Source organism: Lissotriton helveticus, chromosome 9 (assembly GCF_964261635.1).
Source record: "Lissotriton helveticus chromosome 9, aLisHel1.1, whole genome shotgun sequence".
NCBI classification, from domain to species: Eukaryota; Metazoa; Chordata; class Amphibia; order Caudata; family Salamandridae; genus Lissotriton; species Lissotriton helveticus.
In genome coordinates, this window is record NC_136070.1 from 744,806,325 (window position 1) to 744,830,972 (window position 24,648).

At 43.8% G+C, this 24,648-nt stretch overlaps 1 protein-coding gene across 2 annotated transcripts in view; it reads right to left on the reverse strand.

Annotated features, from left to right (window-relative positions):
* Positions 1-24,648, reverse strand: part of SCYL1 (SCY1 like pseudokinase 1) — a 990,258-nt gene that overhangs the window by 755,669 nt on the left and 209,941 nt on the right. For both annotated transcript variants that reach the window (XM_078660868.1, XM_078660869.1), the window contains exon 5: positions 12,142-12,232. In XM_078660868.1, the coding sequence (XP_078516994.1) occupies positions 12,142-12,232 (91 nt within the window). The remainder of the gene's footprint in view (positions 1-12,141; positions 12,233-24,648) is intronic.

Here is a 24,648-nt window from a genome sequence, read left to right on the forward strand (position 1 = left end):
CGGACAGTAATAGCACTGCAGATGAGGAGGTAGACGTAAAACAGATTTTACAACAGAACAGAACTAATCCTGATTGGAAAAAATATTTAATCTGGCCCACAGACACGAATAACTGTCAAGATAGATTCCTGAACACAAGGGTTCACAGTAACTAGGCCAGATCCAAGATATTCCCTGAGATAACATCCAGGGAAAGTTACAACATACAGTGTAGGAAAACTATGCCTTGAGTGGCTACAGAAATCCACACTTCCAGAAATTAAACAACACTTAACTTTACTTAAAGAAGGCGTTGATTTACGAGACTTCTTACTTGGACGTCGTAAACCACGTCAAAAACGTTTCATATACGCCGGTATATACTCTGCTTACAATGAAGCATGGAAAGTCACACAAATGGAAACAGCAGAAAGAATACTAGAATTTGATCGTATTAATTTAGAGAAAGCTCTCTCTGTAGTGGACAATGGGTTAACGACTCTGTCCTCCAGAATCTATTCTTTGGACAGCATTGTATCCTCTGCCATTGACATAACAGAACAGGACTTGCTAATGTTACAACATGGCCAGTCTCAATTACGTTCTATAATGCTGCTAGGCTGGACGTTACAAAATCTCCGTTCAGGCTACATGCCATGGCGTCTAATCAACACCACGTCATTGTTTACTGTATTTAACTTTACAGATAAACAGATCTCTTTGGCACAAAGAGGAGCAGACTTTACGGTGCTGAGCATAGAAAAACTGGAAAGATTACCATTAACTATTTCTGAGAAGCCAGTCGTAGAATGGATAATACATGGCACCATCACGATACCAGTGACGATTTTCCAGTTTCAGTATTGCTTAAGACACATACCAGCGGGCCTGTATGAAAGGATGGGTGCAGAATACATTAAGTCGACCTGGAATTTACCATACACACACAAATGTTGGTGTGGGGGAAAGGAGGTATTCCTTAGTGGACAAAACTGTAAGAAATCACTAAGCGGTACACTTTTGGGTCAAGGTATTAATTTACATGGAGTCTGCGAGGGTTCTTCAAATAACCTTTCTTTCCACCTGCCCGGTTCTCCAGCAGCAGTGATAGACCCAGTTTTAAGGCAGCTATCCAATGGTAGCTACATAATGTTCAATCAATCAATCAGAGCATTTGTATAGCGCACTACTCACCCGGAGGGTCTCAAGGCGCTGGGGGGTCCGCTACTGCTCGAACAGCCAGGTCTTGAGCTGCTTCCTGAAGGCGAGGTGGTCCTGGGTCAGGCGGAGGTGGGTCGGAAGGGAGTTCCAAGTCTTGGCGGCCAGGTAGGAGAAGGACCTTCCTCCTGTGGTGGCTCTTCGGATGCGGGGGACGGCGGCGAGGGCGTGGCTGGTCGATCGAAGCTGCCGCGTGAGAGCGTAGAAGTTGAGGCGGCTGTTGAGGTATCCTGGTCCTTGGTTGTGCAGGGCTTTGTGTGCGTGGGTGAGGAGCCGGAAGGTGATTCTCTTGTTGACCGGGAGCCAGTGCAGGTCTCTCAGGTGTCCGGAGATGTGGCTGCGGCGGGGGATGTCCAGGATGAGTCGTGCTGAGGTGTTCTGGATCCGCTGGAGTCTCTTCTGGAGTTTGGCGGTGGTTCCGGCGTAGAGAGAGTTGCCGTAGTCCAGACAGCTGGTGACGAGGGCCTGGGTGACCGTCTTCCTGGTCTCGGTGGGGATCCATCGGAAGATCTTGCGTAGCATTCGCAGGATGTGGAAGCATGACGAGGAGACGGCGTTGACTTGTCTGGTCATGGAGAGGGAGGAGTCCAGGATGAAGCCCAGGTTGCGTGCGTGGTCAGTTGGTTTGGGTGCGCTGCCCAGGGCGGGGGGCCACCAGGAGTCGTCCCAGGCGGAGGGTGAGGACTTCCGTCTTGTCTGAGTTCAGTTTCAGGCGGCTGTTCGACATCCATTTGGCTACGTCTGTCATCCCTTCGTGCAGGTTGGCTCTGGCAGTGGCGGGGTCGTTAGTGAGGGAGAGGATCAGCTGGGTGTCGTCGGCGTAGGAGATGATGTTCAGGTTGTGCTGGCGTGCGATGGCTGCGAGGGGGCTCATGTAGACGTTGAAGAGTGTAGGGCTGAGCGAGGAGCCTTGAAGAACGCCACAGATGACTTCGGTGGCCTCCGATCTGAACGGGGGGAGGCGGACTCTGTGTCCTTCCGGCGAGGAAGGAGATGATCCACTCCAGTGCCTTCTCCTGGATTCCGACGTTGCTGAGGCGCTGTACTAGGGTACGGTGGCAGACAGTGTCGAAGGCCGCGGAGAGGTCCAGGAGGATGAGGGCCGCTGTTTCTCCGTTGTCGAGCAGGGCTCGGATGTCATCTGTAGCTGCGATCAGGGCGGTCTCGGTGCTGTGGTTGGCCCGGAAGCCAGACTGCGAGAGGTCGAGGGAGCCGTTCGTCTCGAGGAAGACGGCCAGTTGCTTGTTGACGGTCTTCTCGATGACTTTGGCCGGAAACGGGAGCAGCGAGATGGGGCGGTAATTCTTGAGGTCGGTAGGGTCTGCTGATGGTTTCTTGAGTAGAGCGCTGAGTTCGGCATGCTTCCAGCTCTCCGGGAAGGTGGCGATGTCGAAGGAGGTGTTGATGATGTCCCGCAGGTGGGGTGCGATGACAGCGTCGGCCTTGTTGAAGATGTGGTGAGGGCAGGGGTCTGTCGGAGATCCGGAGTGGATGGAGTTCATCGTGCGGATGGTGTCTTCAGTGCTGATCGGGGTCCAGGCGCGGAGGGTGGTGGTGGGGGGCGGTGGTTCGGTCGTGGCGTGCGTTAGTTGAGTGCTGAAGCTGTTGTGGAATGATGCCAGGTATAGCCTATCTAGTTAGTGTGTCAGCCAGGGTCACTTGTTGTATGCAAGTATTGTTTACTAAAAGCAAGACAGACGGGGAGTCGCCGCTATGGCCTTCATTGAATATCTCTTCTATACGAATTGATACTTTAAGCAGAATGAAAGCCATGCTTTTGCAAAAAAACTGTGCCACTGACCTCGTCCAGAGAGACGTATGATCTGCAAGTCGCAAGGACTTCTGCGGAGATAAATGCCCTATTATCAACGAACTGTCCAATACATTTCGCAGAAAATGTAGGTCGTATCCTAAACATGTCTGATACCAGTGGTATTGTACATGTATTTAAGGCAGTTTATTCGGGACTGTTAGCACCCTTTAAAGCAGTCCTAGGCATTTTTCCAAATTTCATGCACTCTGTGTTCGGCGGCCTGCCTCTTATTTTGGGTTTCATAGCAGGAATTCTATTTTTGTTCCTTCTGCTCCGATATGGCAAGTCCAGTCACCAGCGATACCCAGACTACCATGGAGAACGCTCTCCTAGCCATGCGGTACCGTGACAGAATTACACAGATGCTTGGCTCGTTTAAGAGATCTGAATACCACATGGTTTCTTTCGTTCAGACCAATCTGGCAAGATTGCATCTTACCTGTTCTACGATGCCTGCTTTGCAGAGAAGAATGCGTGTTGGACATTTGTCTTACACTTCCATCAGCACTGCCTACGGATGTTGACGCTTTGCTAGGTCCTGTAACGGCTCATGGATCGTGTTGCCCCCAACGGCTGCCATTCCTGATGACGGCATTCGTAGAGATCTCACCAGCAACTACAGCAAATGGTGAGGTACGTGGAACAACAGGCACACAGGTACCATCTACTGCGAACATTGCTAATGCGACGGACGCTAACGGCGATGCTTCTCATCTGTGCACAACTGATCTACTTAGTGAAATAGTTCCACTTTCACCTACTGTGGTAGACGATTTCTTTGCCAGCTTAGACAATTTGATGTTTTCTCCTGACACCGAGAATAACTTTTGAAATCTGCACACTGCATGAACTCTGAATTCGGCCTTTGTTTTTCAAAAACAAAACTTCTAATTCTGGAACTCTATTTTCTCTACTATTTTTTATATGACTTTTTTCCAAAATTGAACTTTTTTTGGGGCACTAAGTAATCTGCTTAAAGTAGAACTATTCTTAGAGAACAAGAAGTCTTTGAATACTTCCTAGAGACAATATTTGACCTTATCCTCAAAAGCAAAACAGTATATTATTTCTGCTATAGGATGGACTCGACTTTTTTTCAGTAATAAGAGCCAATTCATAACTGTACATTTCATTATTCATTTAGTTAGTATTACTACTTTGATGCTATATACTTCGTATGAAAACACTATTCTTAAATGCGTACAGTCACATGCTCATTTTTCGTGTGCAACCTTAGCAAATGCATTTTGTGTGGGATTGTAAACACATGCTTTAGATATGTTCTAGTGCTTATAATTTAGTAATGTTAAACATAATAAAGTGGAGTGAGTGTTGTATATGAATTAAGGACCCTAGTGTAATTTTCCCGATTCATGCCCATATATAGGTATAAATCACCCTATCCATATATAGGCATAGAAATCATAACCACATTTAGACTTAGCCTATGCAGTCCAAATACGGCATGGCTACTTCCACTAGTTCCAAAAATCGACAGCGATTTCTTGGAAAAACCCGCCTTCAGCAGACAGGGACTTCCCCTTGCTTGAATATTGATTTATCCAAGAACTCATGGAGTTTTCAAAGAACTGAGTCTTTGATGACGTTATGTCCAACCTAACGCCCGAGTGTCCATAGGCATAACGCAGAAATATACGTGTGCAGTTGTATGTACTCTGCTATTACTAACTCTATACTATCTTTCAGATCACTAAACTTGAGGGTGCACTATGAACCGGCATGTGGTTGGACAGACACCGGAGGCAAAAAGGTGAGCTACGAAGATTTTCTCCAGTATCAACACTATCTCTCCTGCTCCATCTATTACTTTCTCTCTCTCACACTTTCAATGCCGTTTTTTCTCTCTCTCTCTCTCTCCCTGTCTCTCACATTGTTTCTCTTTCAAGTTATGGACGCTGCTGTCAACTCTGCACATAAATAAATCAAGGCTGAATTTAATACAGTCTGCAGTATAGAACCAAAGCAGACTTCAAGTTGTGAACTCTGCTGAAAACAGTGTTTCCAAAAGGTAAGCAGAGCGGCCTAGATAAACAATGCCTCCAATTAAACGCATTGCAAATAAACGATATTGTCCTGCATAATGATGTGATCTCTCTCCTAATTCTGTCTCGTCTCTGAATAATTTTAAAGACCTGCTGGACAATACTGTAGATCTGACCGAGCAGGCACTTCCCTACAGACACCTCTTCAGCGTGGGCCTATGAGAGGGGTGGGATGCATCAGGCACACTGCACACGTGCAAATAAGCAATATTGCCAAGTGTTATGTTAATTTGTGATCTTTGGCCTCATTCAGACACATCGATCTAATTTTAAATACTTATTTTCATTTTGTTTTGCAGGTTACCTACCCTCCGACCATTGGAGTCCATCTCACATTTTGTTCATGATACTGTTATGTTAAAGTTACGTTTCTATTCATTTATTGTTGTTTTAATAAAAGATAATGTAAAAAATTAGTATATGTCTTTTTTTTCTGACAACATTTCACTATTATTTAGTGTGATAATCATATGCTTAGAGAAGTTTTAACAATTAAAAGTAGAAAAGATGTTTATAACTAGAAGCATAATACTGAGGCTAACTCTTTACCAGCTCTTTAGCAGAGTCTGTAGCTGCGATTAACGGTCCCTATGGAAAATTTTAAAAAGTCCAGTTTGGATTAGCAACGTTGTGTGGCGAACTTGTGACCTGTGTGCTCAGATAAGTGTTCCATGAACTGTTACTATGGTAACAGGCAGTAAGCAGTTTGGGGAAAGGGTTGAAAGGTACTGGCTACACAGAAACAGTTATATTTACCCAGGATCCTCTACATGACAGAGGGGAAAGCAAACAGACGACAGAACACTGTGGGGCAGATTTACAAGCCCCTTGCGACACTTTCGCGTCACTTTTCCCATGTTAAAAGTAACGCAATAGTGGCGCAAGGCACTTGTAAATCTGCCCCTATGTACATTACGAGTAAAAGAAGTACACAACTCTTCGAATTAACCTCAAGAGACAGCTCGAGAAATAGCCACTGACGTTACAAAACCCCATGTACGATTTACCTACTCGGTACTCAACCATGGGCAATTCTTTATCGTTCACAATTAAACAGTGTTGCTTCACAATTCACAGTGTGCACTTCACTAAATACTTTGTGGAGATACGAGGCGAGCCGTTAGCAAACCAGCTGCTAACATGCGTTAATGCATCTTAGCATCGCCTAGTAAATAGGGCGATATAATTTTCACCGCATTTTTGGCTTTATTTTTTTTAAATTGTGGCGAAATGGCACTTGTTAATATGCCCTCAAGTTTGCTATGACAGAGCGGGAACCTCGAATCCCGCCCTGCCATAGCAAACAGCAGTGTCTCAGGGGTAGGCACCCCAAGACACAGCAGGAGCCAGTCATAGGCGGTGGTGTTCCCCAAAGCTTTCGACTGCTCCAGAATGTAGACCACGTGGCCCCCATCCAAAAATATAAAAAGCTCCGGAGGGTGGTAATCCCCGGGGCTTAGACGGACCTTTAAGCTCCCTCACCCATTTATTTTGTAGCACCGAGAAATGACGGTCCCCGGGCTACAGGGCCCCTCTGAACCCCCATCAAATGTTATATTTTAGACCCCAGGGTTTGACCCTCCCAGGTAGCTAATTTTTAAACAGGCATAGGAGCACGCGCTTCGTTTTTTTTTTTTTCCGGCGGATACATGCACATCTTCCTGTTTTTTCAAAAAAATTAAATACATTTTTTTGGGCCCTAGAGGTCCTTGTGGGACCCCCTAAGCCGGTCTAGAGGATCAAAATATTTCTTACCTGCCCCCTTTATACGTTTTGAACACTTGTTCCACTAATTTCTAGATCCTCACTTCTACCAAGGCACAAAATGGCTGCCAACACTTCCTGGTTTCAAATGTTGACAACCACTTGACAGCCAATTAGCATTCCGCGCGTGATCGGGACGGTGCGCTTAGAGTGCGCGGACTCACCGAGGCCATAGATATATATGTACTTTTAATTGTAATTTAAGCAAAAGGTACGATCTGAACCAAGGACTACCTCTTTGCTAAATTTGGTGTAATTCCGTTCAGCAGTTCGGGCTGTAACCGCGATGAACGGTTCCTATGGAAAATTGCATTGGGGAAAACACGTTTTGGGACCCCCCTTTTTTCTCGGCCCCCGCTTCACGAATCACCCCGAGACTTTCGGGATAGGAGCAGACCGCAGCGCCCCACCATTTATGAAAATTTTACGAAGATTTGTCAACCGGCGCCAAAGTTATTTCAAATAGAATGTTGCGGATTTCCTGTGGAAAATAGGTCCTAACTATAACTACCTACTGGCGATAGATATATATATATATATATATATAGATAGATAGATAGATAGATAGATAGATAGATAGATAGATAGATAGATAGATAGATAGATAGATAGATAGATAGAGAGAGAGAGAGAGAGAGAGAGAGAGAGGGAGAGGGAGAGGGAGAGGGAGAGGGAGAGGGAGAGGAGAGAGGAGAGAGAGAGAGAGGAGAGAGAGAGAGAGAGAGATATACAGACAGACAGACAGACAGATATATATTACTAATTCAAAGTCCTGGATTTGTTTTGATCTAATGTTATTTGACAGATTGATACTTAAGTAAATAACTATTACATCAGCAAGTGCCAAATGATCTTGCTGTGAATTCTGGCACTTTAATCAGTGATGGGAAAATGCATCAATATAAAAGTAGACTACAATTAACTTCATGGTGCTTTATAAGGGATTCTGAGATTCAGGTGATAATTAATATTACTGGTGAATGGGATTAACAGAGTTGGGTACAAAACCGGAGCAATCCGGTTTTGTACCAGGCCGATCTCTCATTTATAATTTTTATACCTGGTTTGGTTTAATTGCATGTATCGACCCTAGTGTGCGCATCACAGCTATTTATTTTTTTAGACTCAGAAAAATAATTTTATTTAGTTGAATGGGATGTTATGCTTGAAGTGCTTCAGTGAGCGGGGTTTTTTTTGGGCTTATTCAAGTCCATACCAGAAGCGTGTGAGAGTTAATACTCTGATTTCGGCCCGATTAATATCGCCAGAGGCACAAGGCAGGGCTGTCCCCTATATCAGCGTTTAAATGTTTTGGTGGCAGAACCCTTATCTTGTTCATTGCATATCATGCCCATCGCAGTGTTTGATTTCCACATTATAATCTTTTGATTTCAGCATATGTGGACGATACACGTTTGTGTGTTTGTGAGCCAGAACTAAACATTTTTCCAATTCTGCGCAAGGTGGTGCAATTTGGCGGCATTTAGATCACACATTAATTGGAATAAAGCACTTATTTTTCCACTTGCTGAGCTGATACCATGGTGCCCTTCCCAATAGAATTTCTGCTTCAGTGGACCAGGAAACCAGTACAATACTTGGACATTCAGGTCTATACAGATCAGGAGGTAGTGATTTGTGAAAACTATGGGAAAGCAACGATGCGTCTTTCGGATTCATTCGACAGCTGGATACATCTCCCATCTTTACTTATTGGTCATGTAGCCATTTTGAAGATGGTTGTGCTACTGCGTATTTTGTTTTCATTTGTTAATATTCTGATATTGTTACCAAGTGCGTTGTTCAGATACCTACGCTCTTTAGTGCTGCGTCTGGCATGGGTTGGCAATTAAGTCTTGAGTGCAGTGGACCACGCTTATTCTTCCTTATACAGCGGGTGGCCTTAATGCACCTGACTTTGAGGCATATTATAGGCAGCACAGACCATGTTTGCTCATTTCTGGCAGCATGGTTCATTTCTGGCAGCATGGTCCTATGGTCTTGCCACTCTTGAGTTTGGAACGAGGTGGGGTATCGCCGATGACTCTGCCTTCTTACCTACTTGACAGAGCCATTTCCCGGTCAGTGACCACGTGGGTCTCACAATGTCCCTTCTGAAGAAATCGGCATAGATGCAATGTGTACCTTTACTTTACTCTCCTCAGTTACCCTTTGAGTGGTGCAGTTGATTTACATTAGGGCAGGAAGGAGCCGAGTTGGCGACTCTAAGTGAACTCGGAATGCGTTATATGGGAGATTGTTTTCGCTGATAAGGTGCTCCGCGATTGGGGACAGATCCAGATGCAAGCAGATAACCCAACCATGCTGACAAAATTTTCATTATTAACGGGCGCAACACTCTGCGGCCTCGGTTAGATGAGGAGTTAGCAGAGCCCCCTGAAATGGCTTCGCCCACCTATTTGGTACAAACAAAATTCCCACAACGAGACATTACGATATTATATGTTTATGAGCATGCGCTCTATTACCTCCAAGGCTAGGAAGGAATGTCAGGACGAGCTTGGTATATAGATTACTGAGAAGCAATTGGCCTACTGCTGTTCGGTGATTTATCATTCATCTCTGAATGGACGCCACCGATTAGTACATTTCAAATATTTTACTTGAGTATAATATACCCCAACGTGATTGCTGGAATATGGATTGAGACCCGATTCCAGATCCTCGTGCTGCAGAGTGGAGAACTCCAGATTTGAACATTTGGCATGGTATTGTGCTGGAGAGCACAGATTCTGGGTTACAGTGTTTGAATTGCTAAGTGATATTATGGGTGATACGCTAGTGTCTGCGCCACTGCTGGCTTAATTAGGCAATGACTGATGTGCCGAAGTCTTTTTGATGTCTAGTGGCATTGGGTCTTCTGCTACCTAGGAGAAGAATCACAGTATGATGAATGAAAGGCCCCCTACCAACTATTTTGGAATGGCAAGCAGATATGACATATTGCAATATACAATCCGACAATTATCATGCACTTATGCCACCCCGCAGTTGCCCAAGAGATATATGGGGACCATATCCCAACATATCTCTTTCGATTGAGTAAGACAGATGAGGGAGATGAGAATCAGGAAGACAGATCAATAATGTGCTTCCAAACTAAATTGGTTGCATCCCCTTGCGCACTCTTTTGGGTTCCTGTAAACAAGGACTCCACGAAATTTTGTGCATTTTAAACCATATGTTTAATTTTTCATCATATTCTTAACATTCAAATGCCTTTTCAGAACTTTTCATCATTTCTTTTAGCATATTTTTCAGAAATCAATCAATCAATTTCCACATGAGCTTAGATGGCTCCTATGCATTTCGGGCGAACTGCCCTTCTTCTGGGAGCATCTCTAAAACATGAAATTCATAGCACTTATTTTATCATGAGCATCAAAAACAACAGTACTGTGTGTTATTTGTTGCATTAGGTGCACCTCCTTATAACTCCTGGTGACTAGTCAGAGCTTCAAAGTGTGTGTTTCCTTGTGCGTGTGGGTTTGTGCAAAATGGTGAATATATGAGACGCTCAAATAACGCAATTGTACACTTACAACGAGCTCGTCACTGAGGTTCTAGTGGCATCTGTAGTAAGGTGAAAAGCGCAAGTTATGGACTGTGAACAACAACTACAAAACGTAATGGTTTATTATTCGTAATGCTATCGCGGTTCGAGGAACTTACTTAACCGCATGCGTGCGGCGGCTTTTCCCGCTGTGCGCGGCATTTTTAAAAATTACCGCGATACATGACGAGCTCAGCTCGTCATCAGCACACGGCAGGTAACGCTGATGACGAGCTGAGCTCGTCATCAGCATGGAAGGGGTTAAAGGTGGCTGCGGCGGCATTTTCTCTGCTATTACGGTGCCGAATTCGGTCGGCGCTTCCGTATTGTTTTGGGGCATGTACGCGTATTGGCCAATGGACGTCACATGACCTGGCGTCCTTGGTCGGTACGGGAAAACAGACTAATTCGTAGTCTTAATCTCAATGAATGAGAGCGGACAAACTAATAATGCAAACGTAAAAAACTGATAATGCAAACGTTGTTAAAAACGCTGGGAAATATAGTCGATGGAATGTGTGAAATGGAAATTCAAATTTTTTTTTTAAAGTGCCACCGAGTAAAAAAAAGGGGGGGGGGTTGTGTGAGTGTACTATAAGGTCAAATGAGTCAAGTGTAGGAATGTTAAGGTACTAACACATTCTCTCTCATGAGTACTCAAATCAGTCTGTACACATAATGTAGTCATTCCACCTTCTGTACCATATTAACAGAACATTACGCCACAGTGGTGGTACATAGTGGTTGTATCAAAGATAACATGCCAGGTCTATTCGATCATTTAACCAGTTGGGCTTGCCTGAGTTCAATTTGCTTATTCAAAAGTTTTCTAAGTGTAGTAGGCATTTGTTGTTCCCCTGCCTTCCATTTTTTCGATGACTTCTAAGACCATGAATTTCAGTTGGGAAATGTTGTGATATTCTTCCATAAAGTGCATCGCCACGGTAGATTTAACATTCCGTGCTCTTATATTTGACTTATGTTCATTGATGCGAACTTTTATTTTCTGTTCAGTCTTGCCACGTAGACTTTTCCACATGGGCATTTGAGTAAGCATATCACGCTGGACATGTCGCACGTGGCTGACACCTTAAGTTTGATGTTGTGGCCCTTCATTGGATGTGTTAAATTGTTGCATGTTATTGCAATTGTTGCAGTTAGTGCATGGTCCGGTTCAGGAAGACAGACCATAAAAGTTGTTGCTGGCTTATTGTAGTCCTGGTAATGATTCTGTATGTCATGATACCAGAGTGGGATACAGTTGCTCTTCCCTGGTGTTAGTGGGGCATTTGTGGGATATTTGCTGATGATCATTGCACTGTTATTGGTCATTAACATTCCATGTCATGGTTCTACTTGTAGTGGAGTGATTACCTGATCATCCCTTTTCTTTCTTTTTAATACGCATATTATGTTATTGACCATTGTTACTTTGCTCATGCTGCACAATTTCTCTGTGCTGTAACTATATTCTTATTAATGCTGCATTGTTTATTGACATACAAAATGAAAATAACGTTTTTTTAATTTTTATAAACGCGTTAAAACTGCTACAGAGTCAATGGTTCAAAGGAGCAATATCTGATCATCTTCTATACAAAATGTCATTGGGCCCTTAGGTTTCTAAAAGCCGAGGAAGGTGTTCTTTTAGGTTACACCTCACCTTGGTTCTGGAAGAATGATGGCTCAGAGGACAACTGAGAATTAACTGTAAAAGACAATATTGATACCTTTCCAAGTGATCGTAGTGATGATGGCCGAGGAAAGGGCCCATTAAACACCTCCCAGATAAGACATCCCAGGCGCCACATGTCTGCCGACCTGAAGGAGATAACAATAACAACAGAAATCAACAGAGGCTAACTGCGGCCACTGCACTTGTTTCACATGAATGCAAAGGTGATTCATGAATGATAAACACTGAAGAAAATATTATGTGGCAGGAAAAGAATGATACATTCTAACAAATCCTTCAAAAATACAGGTTAGTCAGATCAATGGGTTAAATTAATCTACTGCTGTTATATCTCTGAAATTGGAAGCAATAACTCCCAGTTGGTTTTCACAATTTCTCATACTTTCATATTTTATGAACCTACTATTCTACTGCAGGCTATCAGGGAATCACATGCCATCAACCGGACAGTCACGCAGCATCTTTTACAACTTCAAAGTATCTTTTACAACTTCAAAGCGCTGTTTAATGTTTTGTCTTTTTACAAGCACTGTGAATGAGAAAATTGCTATTTTAATTACCTATAGCAAATAGAGAATGCAAACCCATAAATCCCAAATTAAAACTCCAAGTATGAATCTACTAAATAGAGGAGCAGAGACTTACTTGAATAAACACATGGGGATCAATCCATCAATAAAAACTTTATTTGGCCACGTTCTGGCCATAAAAGTACATTTTGCATACAAGAACATATACATTTTAGGTTTAAAACTACACCACAGATATAATTAAAAGCACAGTTAAAATACATTCGTATTAAAAGAAATATATTCAGATAGGCCCAAGTCATTGCTGTTATCAAACCAGATTTTTCCTTACGAATTGCCCCCGATACGAAACTTGCAACCCCATATAACAAATGAGTGGGGAAGAAAGCATTTGTAAATAGATCAGTGCTGGTCTTCCTTGTGCAACATAGCAATCTCTAAAAAGTGGCAGGATAGGTTTAGCTAGCAGCTCAGTATAAAAACCACAAAAAAACAAAGTGTGACAGGTCTTGGTCTGAGAAGTTATCGCATGCACATGGTTGCAGGGTACCTAACTTTGATAAACCTTTAGGTACAGTTAGGGACCAGTGGATACAATTAAATGTAAATCTGGATAAAAGAAAAAGATGATGCAGGTTATTAACTAAAGAACAAAAAGGCTGATTTAAAATTCCAGGACTTATAATCATAAAATGTCTACATGTAGGTTGCTTAAGTTCATTTACTTCCCTATCCAGTTGTCTCCTCGTTAATAATTTTGTTTTTATAGCTTTCACGTCTTCAGGGTGCAGCTTTCTTGGTTGATTAAATAGCTCTGGTTGCCCGAGAGCTGAAAGCCGCCGGGAGACCTATTTTAACCAGGGAATGTCTGCAAATCTGTCTAACATCATGCAGTCCTCTAAAATAATTTGGTTTAGGTTTGGCTTATCTCTAGACCAATTTTTTTAGCCACCATATCAAGGGTGCTACAGCAATATTGTCTAATGTAGCCCTGCCTTAATTCCTCATGTACCACAAACGCTGGAATGCTAGAAGAAGCAGCTAGGAGTTTACGTAGGTGTTTTTTTTCAACTCCTTGAACTTAATTGCATTGCTTGTGACCCACAACCACACTACCATACATTGTCATACCAAAACATTTCTCATTATAAATCATCAGCAGTGGTGGTACGGGTTTGCTCCCTAATCTTCTAGCGAAATCCAGTGAGGCTCCAGCTGCTCTTGCCAAAATACTTTTCTTTAGAGCACGCGTGCCACCCAGGTGCCATTTTCATCAAATAACGCACCCAGATATGGGTATGTTGGTACATTCTTTAGCACTCCTTTACATGGAAGGGTTTTTTCCCTCTTTTTAAATTACCAAGTGACATTATATGAGATTTGTAAAAATTTGCATTGATTCACCAACTTTTTTTTAATTAGAAATCCCTGCAAATCTCGAACTTCGATTAAAATCACACATTTTCCTCCTTTCTGTGACAAAAAAAATGGAAATTTGCGGGGAATCCATAAAATTCCTTCCACTCAGTGTTCCCACATTTTCTCTGATAAAAGGGCACTCTAACTTGTGTGAATGGCCCGATAACCTGAGACAAAAAATTAACCAAACCATGGACCATGCAAAGCCTACAATGACTTTATATGGTCACAGTGTTCATTACAGTCTTGAATCCATGATTTTAGCCAAAGTTGAATGTTTGCAGTGCATTCTAGGTAAGAACACATAGCAAGGCAAGTTTCCCCTGGTGGAGGCCAAACCGGACCCAAACACAACAGTTTCCCACATAGCCAACATGGGTCAATATTTGTAATACAACATGTGTGAACCATAAGAAGTAGAAATGACAAATTCCTGCAGATTCCAGAACTTTTCCTCACAGATATGTGAAGAAAATATAACACTTTAGCTAAAGTTGAAGGTTTGAGGGCCATTCTGGGTAGGAAAATATACTGGAATCCATGCAATCAACAGCACGTTGGATTTGCCTGCACCTCTAAGTTTCTGAAATACCCTGGGTTGGTAATGATGCCAAATTGCCATATGAACCGAGCGTAAATAGTTAAGCTATTCACAACGGCATATGAGAGGAAATTGGGATTTACGCCTTCTCTGCCGTTCCACTGATTGCCGTTCCCATTTGTGGTACCAGTACTAACTGGAAATCAGCCAGTTTAGGGCTTGGCTTGACCATGGCTTCAACTCTCAATATCGCCACAACCTTAGAGACAAAGTTCATAAGAACAATGCAGTCCAACAACCAATTTAGGGTCTACCTGCCTATCCATTTATTTTAAATGTCTAGAAGTACGACGGATGGTACCTTTTCATTAGAGGCCTCAATTTTGGAATCCAGAATTTCCAGTGGTGAAGGCAAATAGGAGAGTCACAGGTCTAACCAGAATCAACCATGTACTGTCTTTTAGATCCCAGATGTGGCAATAAAAGTAGTATTATAAAACCAAAAGAGCCAGTATAATATTTTATGTCTTTGATGAGGAAGGCAGGGCTCTGGCTCATCAATCTCGCTGTCAGCAATGATGAAATAGTTCCATGACCAAGAAGATGCTCTTTGCAAGGGTATAACGTAGATCAGCCATCTTTCATGAACATCTGACTTTCTTTATGGTAATATGTGCGAATAGAGGAACTAATGTAATCCAGAGACAGGATACCCGTGGGGTGATAGTGTGCTTTATAAGACTACATAACATAACAACATTCATCCTGGCCAACTACGGTATGGAAATCCTTCGGCTCCTGAAAAAAGTACACCATAACAATCTTCCAATCAGATATTCCTTGGCCATCTCTTCTTCTCTGGATTAAGCGGACTTTCTTGACTGGCACAGTCCAGATTCTTGTGCAGAGAGGTTGGTTTTCTTTCTCTCCAGAGATCAAGGCAGCAAGAAGACTGAAGGTTTGCCAGCCCGAGGCCCAGTCTGCAGGGAGTGTAGACACCCAGCAGAAATTTCAACTCTGGTGTTGTGTACTTGCCTCCTTAGTAGGCTTGAACTACTGAAATGGGCATCGCCATTAGTAATTCTCCCCCAAGAGAACTGGCAGACAATTCCTGTGTCCCTGAAATATAATCATAAGGCCATCACCTCCTAATGCCAGAAACCGGTGCTATGAAGCTTGAATCCGGTGCAGGGAAGGCATGGCTTGGCAGTTCGGGCTGGACTGTTCCCATGAGTCACAGGGTCGGACTGATTTGCATATGGCCATGTCTGAACTGGGGTGGCAGAGGGGGCTAAAGAACGGTGATGGATTAAACCCAGATCTGTTGACTGGGTGTGAGTGTTTGATTGGTTCAGATGCTCCGTCCATCACCACCCCCTTTTGTACCGCTTTGTTCGCCATAAGTTGGCAGGGTATGCTCAGACGTGAGTCCCTTGCTCCCTTTGCCACTGGATTCAAGCAAGCCTGGCTGAAGACGGCTGTAATGCCAGAAACCGGTCCTAGGAAGCTTGAATCCGGTCCAGGGAAGGCATGGCTTGGCAGTTCGGGCTGGACTGTTCCCATGAGGCACAGGGTCAGACTGATTTGCATATGGCCATATCGGAACTGGGGTGGCAGAGTGGGCTAAAGAACGATGATGGATTAAACCCAGATCTGTTGACTGGGTGTGAGTGTTTGATTGGTTCAGATGCTCCGTCCATCACCACCCCCTTTTGTACCACCTTGATTAGTTAATAGGCTTGTTAGTCCCTCCTTAGTACGGCCTTGTCTTCATTCATACCCTCCTATGGCAACTGGCCCTTCTATTTTGGTCGTTACACAGGACCTATTATTTAGCCTGTAAGCACCATTTACTTTATTGAGTTTCTCCTACCGCAGGCCGGACATGCGCTGCTTCAGCTGAAACCGATTGAGTTTTTTAAAGCAGAACATCCGCTCTCGTAACACGGGTGCCTACTTTCAATCACTTGAACCCGGGATTATCTTGTGTGTGTTTCAACCCCCACGTAAAATGGATTCAGAAATGATAAGCGAATTAAGTCATGTGAATTCCAGGTAGCACATAATCCTGTGCTAATGGGCTGAAGCTGACAACAGTACATCTGTGTTACATGTCATCTGTACTAAAGCCTCCTGACATGTTGTTTTCAAAAGCCTGTTTTATTAACACCACCCACACCACCACCAGCAACACCATCAATACCTAACCACCACCACCTTTACCACCATCACCAATACCACCACCACCTATACCACCATCACCAATACCACCAATACCACCACCACCAACATCACCACCATCAATACCTCCCCCACCATCAATATCTTCCCTGGACCGGAAACAAGCTTCCGAGGACCGGTTTCTGGCATTACAGCCTTCTTCAGCCCGGCTTGCTTGAATCCAGTGGCAAAGTGAGCAAGGGACTCACGTCTGAGCATACCCTGCCACACTTATGGCGGCCAAAGCGGTACAAAAGGGGGTAGTGATGGACAGAGCATCTGAACCAATTAAACACTCACACCCAGTCAAAAGATCTGGGTTTAATCCATCACCGTTCTTTAGCCCACTCTGCCACCCCGGTTCAGACATGGCTATATGCAAATCAGTCTGACCCTGTGCCTCATGGGAACAGTGCAGCCCGAACTGCCAAGCCATGCCTTCCCTGGACCGGAAACAAGCTTCCGAGGACCGGTTTCTGGCATTACAGCCTTCTTCAGCCCGGCTTGCTTAGATCCAGTGGCAAAGGGAGCAAGGGACTCACGTCTGAGCATACCCTGCCACACTTATGGCGGCCAAAGTGGTACAAAAGGGGGTGGTGATGGCAGTTCGGGCTGGACTGTTCCCATGAGGCACAGGGTCAGACTGATTTGCATATAGCCATGTCTGAACTGGGGTGGCAGATTGGGCTAAAGAGCGGTGATGGATCAAACCCAGATCTTTTGACTGGGTGTGAGTGTTTGATTGGTTCATATGCTCCGTCCATCATCACCCCCTTTTGTACCGCTATTAAATAATCAAGTCAGCAAGGCAGCATTTACGAAAGACAATGATACAAGCCAATGAAAAATATGGGAGGAGAGTGGGCACTGCTTCTCTCCCATACTCTACTACAGCAGACTTGCAGAGGGAGTAGTGTATGCGTGCTGCCGCTAGGCTCGAACTAGAAATAATTGTTGAAGTGACTTCATAGTTGGGCCATGTAATAATACACAAGCTATGGTATTGTATTAACCAGTTATAGTTCGCTAAGCTCACTATAACTTGCACTCCTGCCATGAACTGCTTATGATCTCATATATTACATCACTCATGACATATTATAAGGCATCACTGATAACATCACAAATTACCTCATTGATGTTGTAAAGGAAAGGTCATTGTGTCACGGAGACACATAGCATGTGCAGAGTGAGGGAGCCGATGGCATTGATCTGTCATTTCATATTGAAGTTGTTGTCAACAATGATTCTGAGGTTTTTGCCATGGTTGGAAGGAGTCGCTCCATATGTTGCTGCTATTGCCAAAGATAAGTACTTCCGTTTTGTCTGTGTTCAGCAGCAGGCAGTTGTTTTTTCACCCAGTTGGTGAAGTCTAACATGCATCTGTGGACACTGGTTCTGGTGTTGGGGTAGTCAGTGAGTGAGATGATGAGTAAGGTGTCGTTTCCGTAGGAAGGATAACTTTACTTACCCAGTAAACATCTGTTCTTGGCATGAACATGCTGTAAATTCACATGCTTTGCATACTCCTGCCATGTAGTGTTGGGTCCAGATGTTTGCTGTTTGTTTTTGTTCGAAGAAGTCTTTTGCAGTCACAAGGTAGGGGACTTTTGGTGATAGTGTGCATGAGCATCGGCTCCATTGTTAGATTGTTTTCCAGCAGAGGGTGAGAATGGAGTCAGAAAGAGTAGAACAGAGATGTCCATGCGTATGTATGTATACTAAAGAGAGAACTGCAGCAGCTACAGGTACCCGGGGAGGCGGGTGGGTTTATGTGAATCTACAGCTGTACATGCCAAGAACAGACGTTTACCGGGTAAGAAATGTTATCCATTCGAGGCATGTGAGCAGTAGATCACATGCTTTGCATAGACTATATAGCAGTAATCTCCCAAAAGCGTTGGCTAACCTGTAGCTGTTGGAGTTGTCTGAAATAGTGTGTTTAGTACTGCTTGCCCGAAGAAAGGAATTATCCCCTTGAGATTGGTATAACAAAAAGCTAAAACATAGTCTCACAAATTCATAAAACAGTCAAAAACTGTTACAATTGCACAAATATATAGGTTATAACATATTTATTATGCATCAAGAAATTAAAAATAGATAATTACATATCTACACATAACATGGTTCCCTATTTAATTGGTAAAAGAACAAATTAATAATAACGTGTCAATTATGACCTGCACAATTGAAAAGACAGACAAAAATTGTAAAACATAAAGATGTGTAAAATACAATTAGTACATTCGGAGCTCCCAGGTAGTAGCATCTATGTTTTACCACTGTTAATTCTGTATATAAACATAGATGATAGAGACTAAAATTGTACTATAGTGAAGAGCGTCGACGCGTTTCGGTGCTTCGGTAAAAATGGAGTTCACCTTTATCAAGACTTGTCTTTGTAGTCTGTCGTACTGAGAGGTCTTTACACTTTCCCCTTAGGGTTATGTTTAAGGGAACTGCGGCTACTGCTGCGAGTGTGCACGCGTCCTTGTAGATGCAGAAATCAAAGAACTCGGGGTATCTCAAAGTCGATCCTGTTCCTAGTTTACTCCCTCAGAGGAGACGGATTTCTTAAGAATCACGGTCACCAGAAGTTGGTCTCATGAACTTATATGTCAGCGCTGGTCCGTATCTTCTCCTGCCCTAGCCGGGGTTTACCAGGGGTCTCGCAAGATTAAAATGTAGCGGAGTGGTGAAGTTATCCTTCCTTTTAGTAGAGAGATGTGCCTGCTCTTGACAGTGCTCAATGAAAATCTCCCGGGGTTTAAGAGGGTATAGGGTAACTTCTCCTCCTTCTTGTGAATAGCAAAGCCTGAAAATGCAGGGCTTGAAATAATCCTCTCCTTTAGTGCTTAGGCTAGGTTAGCTGTAGCTGTCAATTCGATCAGGACGTGATAGCCTCTGAAAGGACGCTGCTAGTGGGGGTTCCGTATTGAATACCACACTCGCAGCAGTAGCCGCAGTCCCCTTAAACATAACCCTAAGGGGAAAGTGTAAAGACCTCTCAGTACGACAGATTACAAAGACAAGTCTTGATAAAGGTGGACTCCATTTGTACCGAACCACCAAAACGCGTTGACGCTCTTCACTATAGTACAATTTTAGTCTCCATCATCTATGTTTATGTACAGAATTAACAGTGGTAAAACAGATGCTACTACCTGGGAGCTCCGAATGTACTAATTGTATTTTCCACATTTTTATGTTTTACCATTTTTGTCTGTCTTTTCAATTGTGCAGGTCATAATTGACTCTGTTATCATTAATTTGTTCTTTTACCAATTTAATAGGGAACCAGGTTATGTGTAGATATGTAATGATCTGTTTTTAATTTCTTGATGCATAATAAATATGTTATAACCTATATATTTGTGCAATTGTAACAGTTTTTGACTGTTTTATGAATTTGTGAGACTATGTTTTAGCTTTTTGTTATACCAATCTCAAGGGGATAATTCCTTTCTTCAGGTTAGATAACCTCAATTCCCTTGACAGTTTTAAGGGGTTCCTCTCTCTCTTTTTTTTAATAGTACTGCTTGCCCCACATTAGCTTGTGTTTGCGAGTCGAATGCGCTCTAGGGGGTACAGTTGAAGTTCTTTTTGCTTTTTCGCAACCGGTTTGAATCCATTTAACAATCCACCTTGAAAAACCTGATTTGGATATAGGATTGCCCTTGTGAGGTGGTGCAAAAGCAACACAAAGTTATTTGGTCTTTCAAAATGATTGTGTTCTTTCAATGTAGTATAACAGTGCTCTTCTGACATCTAAAGGTGTGTAGAGTTCTCTCTGCAAAAGAATTATGTTGAGGGAAGAATACAGGTAATTCTACCGACTGATTTATGAAAAACACAGAGACTACCTTAGGTAGAAATTTAGGGTTGGTCTCTGTTGAGAGTATTGGTTCTTCTATGGTGAGTGCATGTAGTTCACCCACTCTCCTTAACCAAGCGATTTCAATGAGGAAAGCAGTTTTCCAAGAGAGAAACTGTGGCTCACACCTATGCATGGGCTCAAAGGGTGGTCCCAATAATCTTGTGAGTACTATGTAAAGATTCCACACTGGGGCTGGCAGACGACTTGGAGGTATAACTCTTAAGTCCTTCCATTAAAGCTTTAATTACGGGCCTGAAAAGCGATAGATGTTGCCTATTTTGTAGGTACGCTGCTATTGCAGCAAGATATAGCCAGATGGAGGTGTAAGCCTATCCTGACTGCTGCAAGGGTAACAGATAGCAGATAATGTTTTGTATAGAAGAATCAAGAGGGTTGATGTGATTGTTATTGCAAAAAATAACAAAACGCTTCCATTTTGCTGTGCAACAGGCTCTTGTGGTAGGCCTTCTGGCCTTCCTGAGTATGTTCATACAGTCTAGTGGCAGGTTCAGATAACCAAACTCTATGACTTCAGGAGCCAGATCGCGAGGTTCAGTTCTTTGTGATCTGGGTGTCTGATTTCTCCATGGCTCCATGGCTCTGTGTGAGGGGACTTGGTGTTAGGTGCACCTTTTGATGCAGGACCAAAGACAGCTCCAACAGGGTTGTGAACCATGTTTGACGGGCCCATGTGGGAGCAACTAGGATCAATGTGAGGGATGTTTGCCTGAGCTTCCGAACCACTGTTAGAATGAGTGAGAGAGGCGGAAAAGTATAAGCAAACATCCCTGATCAGTTCACCCATAGTGCATTTCCCTTGGATAGCTGGTGTGGGTACCTGGAGGCGAAGCTTTGGCATTATGAGTTTTGGTCTGTGGTGAACAGATCTATCTGAGGGAATACCCAACTTTGAAAGTATGGGAGCAGATTCTGAGGGTGAAGCGCCCACTCGTGTATCTGCGGAGGTCGGCAATCTGGTTGTTCACTCCTGGGAGGTGTTCCGCTAGGACATTGATTTTGTGGTGAATGGCCCATTCCCAAATGTCCTGGGCTAAGTTGAATAGTTGGAGAGAGTGTGCCCCCGACTGTTTTTTTATGTAGTAAATGGCTGTCATGTTGTCAGTAAGGACTAAGACAGTTTTGCCAACCAGGTGAGTTTGAAATGCCTGGAGAGCTAGGAAAATCTCAAGCCGCTCTAAATGATTGATGTGGAGCAACGTTTGCCATTGGCTCTATAGGCCTCGCACTGTGTGGTGTTGAAGATGAGCTCCCCAGCCAATGGGGGACGTGTACGTTGTTAGTACCATCTGTGGAACCAGGTCTATAATGGGCTGTCCTTTAGATACATTTTGGGTGTTCCACCACTGCAGAGAGCAGTGAGTACGGCCGCTTACCAACACTAGATCAGTTAAAAGACCCTGTGATTGTTTCCACTGACTCGCTAAACATTCTTGAAGGGGACGCATGTGCAGTCTGGCATGGGGAACTATTATGATGCAAGATGTCATCATTCCTAGTAGGTGCATATACAGCCGAGCTGGAGTTGAGTGATTGGATTGAAACTGATTAACTAGAGCCTGAATGTTGTGAATTCTGGCTGCACTTGGAAAAGCCAACGGCTTTTGCATATTTAAGGTGGCTCCTAGATAGTTCTGAGTATTTGCAGGTTGGAGATGTGATTTTAGAACATTGACTGTGAACCCCAGTTGATGTAATCACCTAATTGTTATGTGGGTTTGCTGGAGAAATTTTGGATATGTGCTGGCGTTGATGAGCCAGTCGTCCAAGTAGGGGAAAATATGGATGTGTTCTCTGCTCAGGTGAGCAGCGACTACCACCAGACACTTTGTGAAGACTCTGGGGGTAGTGGTGACTCCGAACTGGAGTATCTCGAACTGGTAATGTTGACCCGCTACCATAAATCTGAGAAATTTGCGATGAGCGGGATGGATTGTAATATGGAAGTAGGTGTCCTTTAAGTCGAGTGTAGACAGAAATTCGCCCTGTTTCAGAAGTGGTAGTACTTGCTGAGGTGTTACCATTAGAAAATGGTCTGACTGTATGTAACGGTTTAGTTCTCGGAGGTCCAATAATGGTCTGAGAGAACCGTCCTTTTTTGGCATTAGGAAGTAAAAGGAGTACACGTCCGACCCCTGATGTTGTGATGGTACGAGCTCTATAGCCCCTTTTAGAAGGAGAGACTGAACCTCTTTTAGGAGGTGTAAGTGATCAAGTGAGAGTTTGTGTGACCGTGGCGGAATGTTTGGAGGATTGTCGGTGAACTCCAGGCAGTAACCAGAATGGATAATTTTCAGTACCCACTTGTCTGTGGTTATAGAATGCCAGACTGGTAAGATATCCGAAAGATGTCCCCGACAGGTGTTAAATGTTTGGGTGAGGGAAGTGTAGTGAGTTTTGTGTTGGAGGGGAAGCCGCATGTGTTTGAGCCTCTACCTCTGCTTTTGTTGCGTCTATACCCCCTCCTCTATACCCCCTCTGAAGTAACCCTTAGAAGGAGACGGTTGGTTGTTACCCTAGTATGTGGTGGTGGTAGTCTCTGAGGAGGTATTTTTGGACTCTCCGCAGTAGAAAGAGTGCCGAAAGTGTGTCAATTGAAGGGCTCCCGTGGATTTGGCCACTTCGGTTTCTTGTTTCATTTTTTCCAGTGAGGAATCTACAACTGGGCCAAAGAGGGGCTCTTCGTCTAAGGGTGTGTTCAGGATAGTAGTCTGAACCTTCGGTTTAAAACACGATATTCGTAGCCAAGCGTGTCTTCTCAAAAGGAGGCTGGTATTTTCAGCTCTTGCAGCAGTGTCTTCAGCATCTATGGAGCAGCGGACAGCATTATTTGAAATAAGCTGTCCCTCCCGCACTAAATCTTGCGCTTTAGCTTTGTATTCATCGGGCAGATATTGGAGCAAGTGCTCCATTTCGTCTTAATGCGCCCCGTCGTATCTTGCCAGCAGCGCTTGCATGTTAGAGATGCGATAGAAGATTGCAGCCTGAGAGGCTACCCTTTTCCCTGATGCATCAAGAAGCTTGAACTCCTTATCTGGGGGCGGAGCATCTCCTATATTTTGGGAGTTGGCCCATTTTACGCGTTCTGGACACTACTAAAGAGTCCAATGGTAATTGTCCCTTAATGTAGGCTGGGTCAGATGGTGCTGACTTGTATTTCTTTTCTACCAGTACGGGCTCTAACTGGGTCATTAAACATGTCATCAACAGGCCTTATCATAACCTTTAACATGGGGAATGAGTGTGATGACTTTTGTGTGCTGCTAAGTGTTTCAAACAGGAAATCCTCTTCAAAGGATTCTTTGTGCAGCTGCACCCTATGATAGTTGGCAGCTCTACCTAAAAATTCAATGTAGCCTACACGGTCGTCTGGTGGAGAGGGGTTTGTAGGGTAAAAATCGAGATTGTTTCCCGTGTGAGAGTTGGTATTGTAATCTGTCCATGGGTCGGGAACTAATGGTACATTGCCCCCATCCCCATCCTGATCTTCAGGTGTGTGTGGTGGTGAGTGCTCAGGTGAAATCATTATGTGTTGAGGTTGAGGCAAAGGAGTAGATGGAAGAGGAGGAGTAGAAGGATTAGTCCCAACATTCTTCCTCTTCAAAGGAATATGGTAGGCCTCCTCTGATTCAGGTTTTCTTTTCAGTGTCACTTTTGTAGAAATATGTCCAGCAGTTGGATGGATGTAAAACTCTCATTGTTTCGGATCCGGCTTGCTAGGCAGAGCATCGAAAAGTTATTCCCGAGATATAGAGTGCACATGCAGTTGTTTTGGTGCCAAAACTTTAAGCGCTGATGATTTCTGAGCCGGGGTCTTTGTTCCTGAGGATTTTGGATCCGAAAGCATTTTCGGTGTCTAAGGTGGTTGGCCGGAGCCGGTCTTCGATTTCGATCCAGAAGGTTTCGGATCAGAGCCAGTTCTCGGCTCAGAGC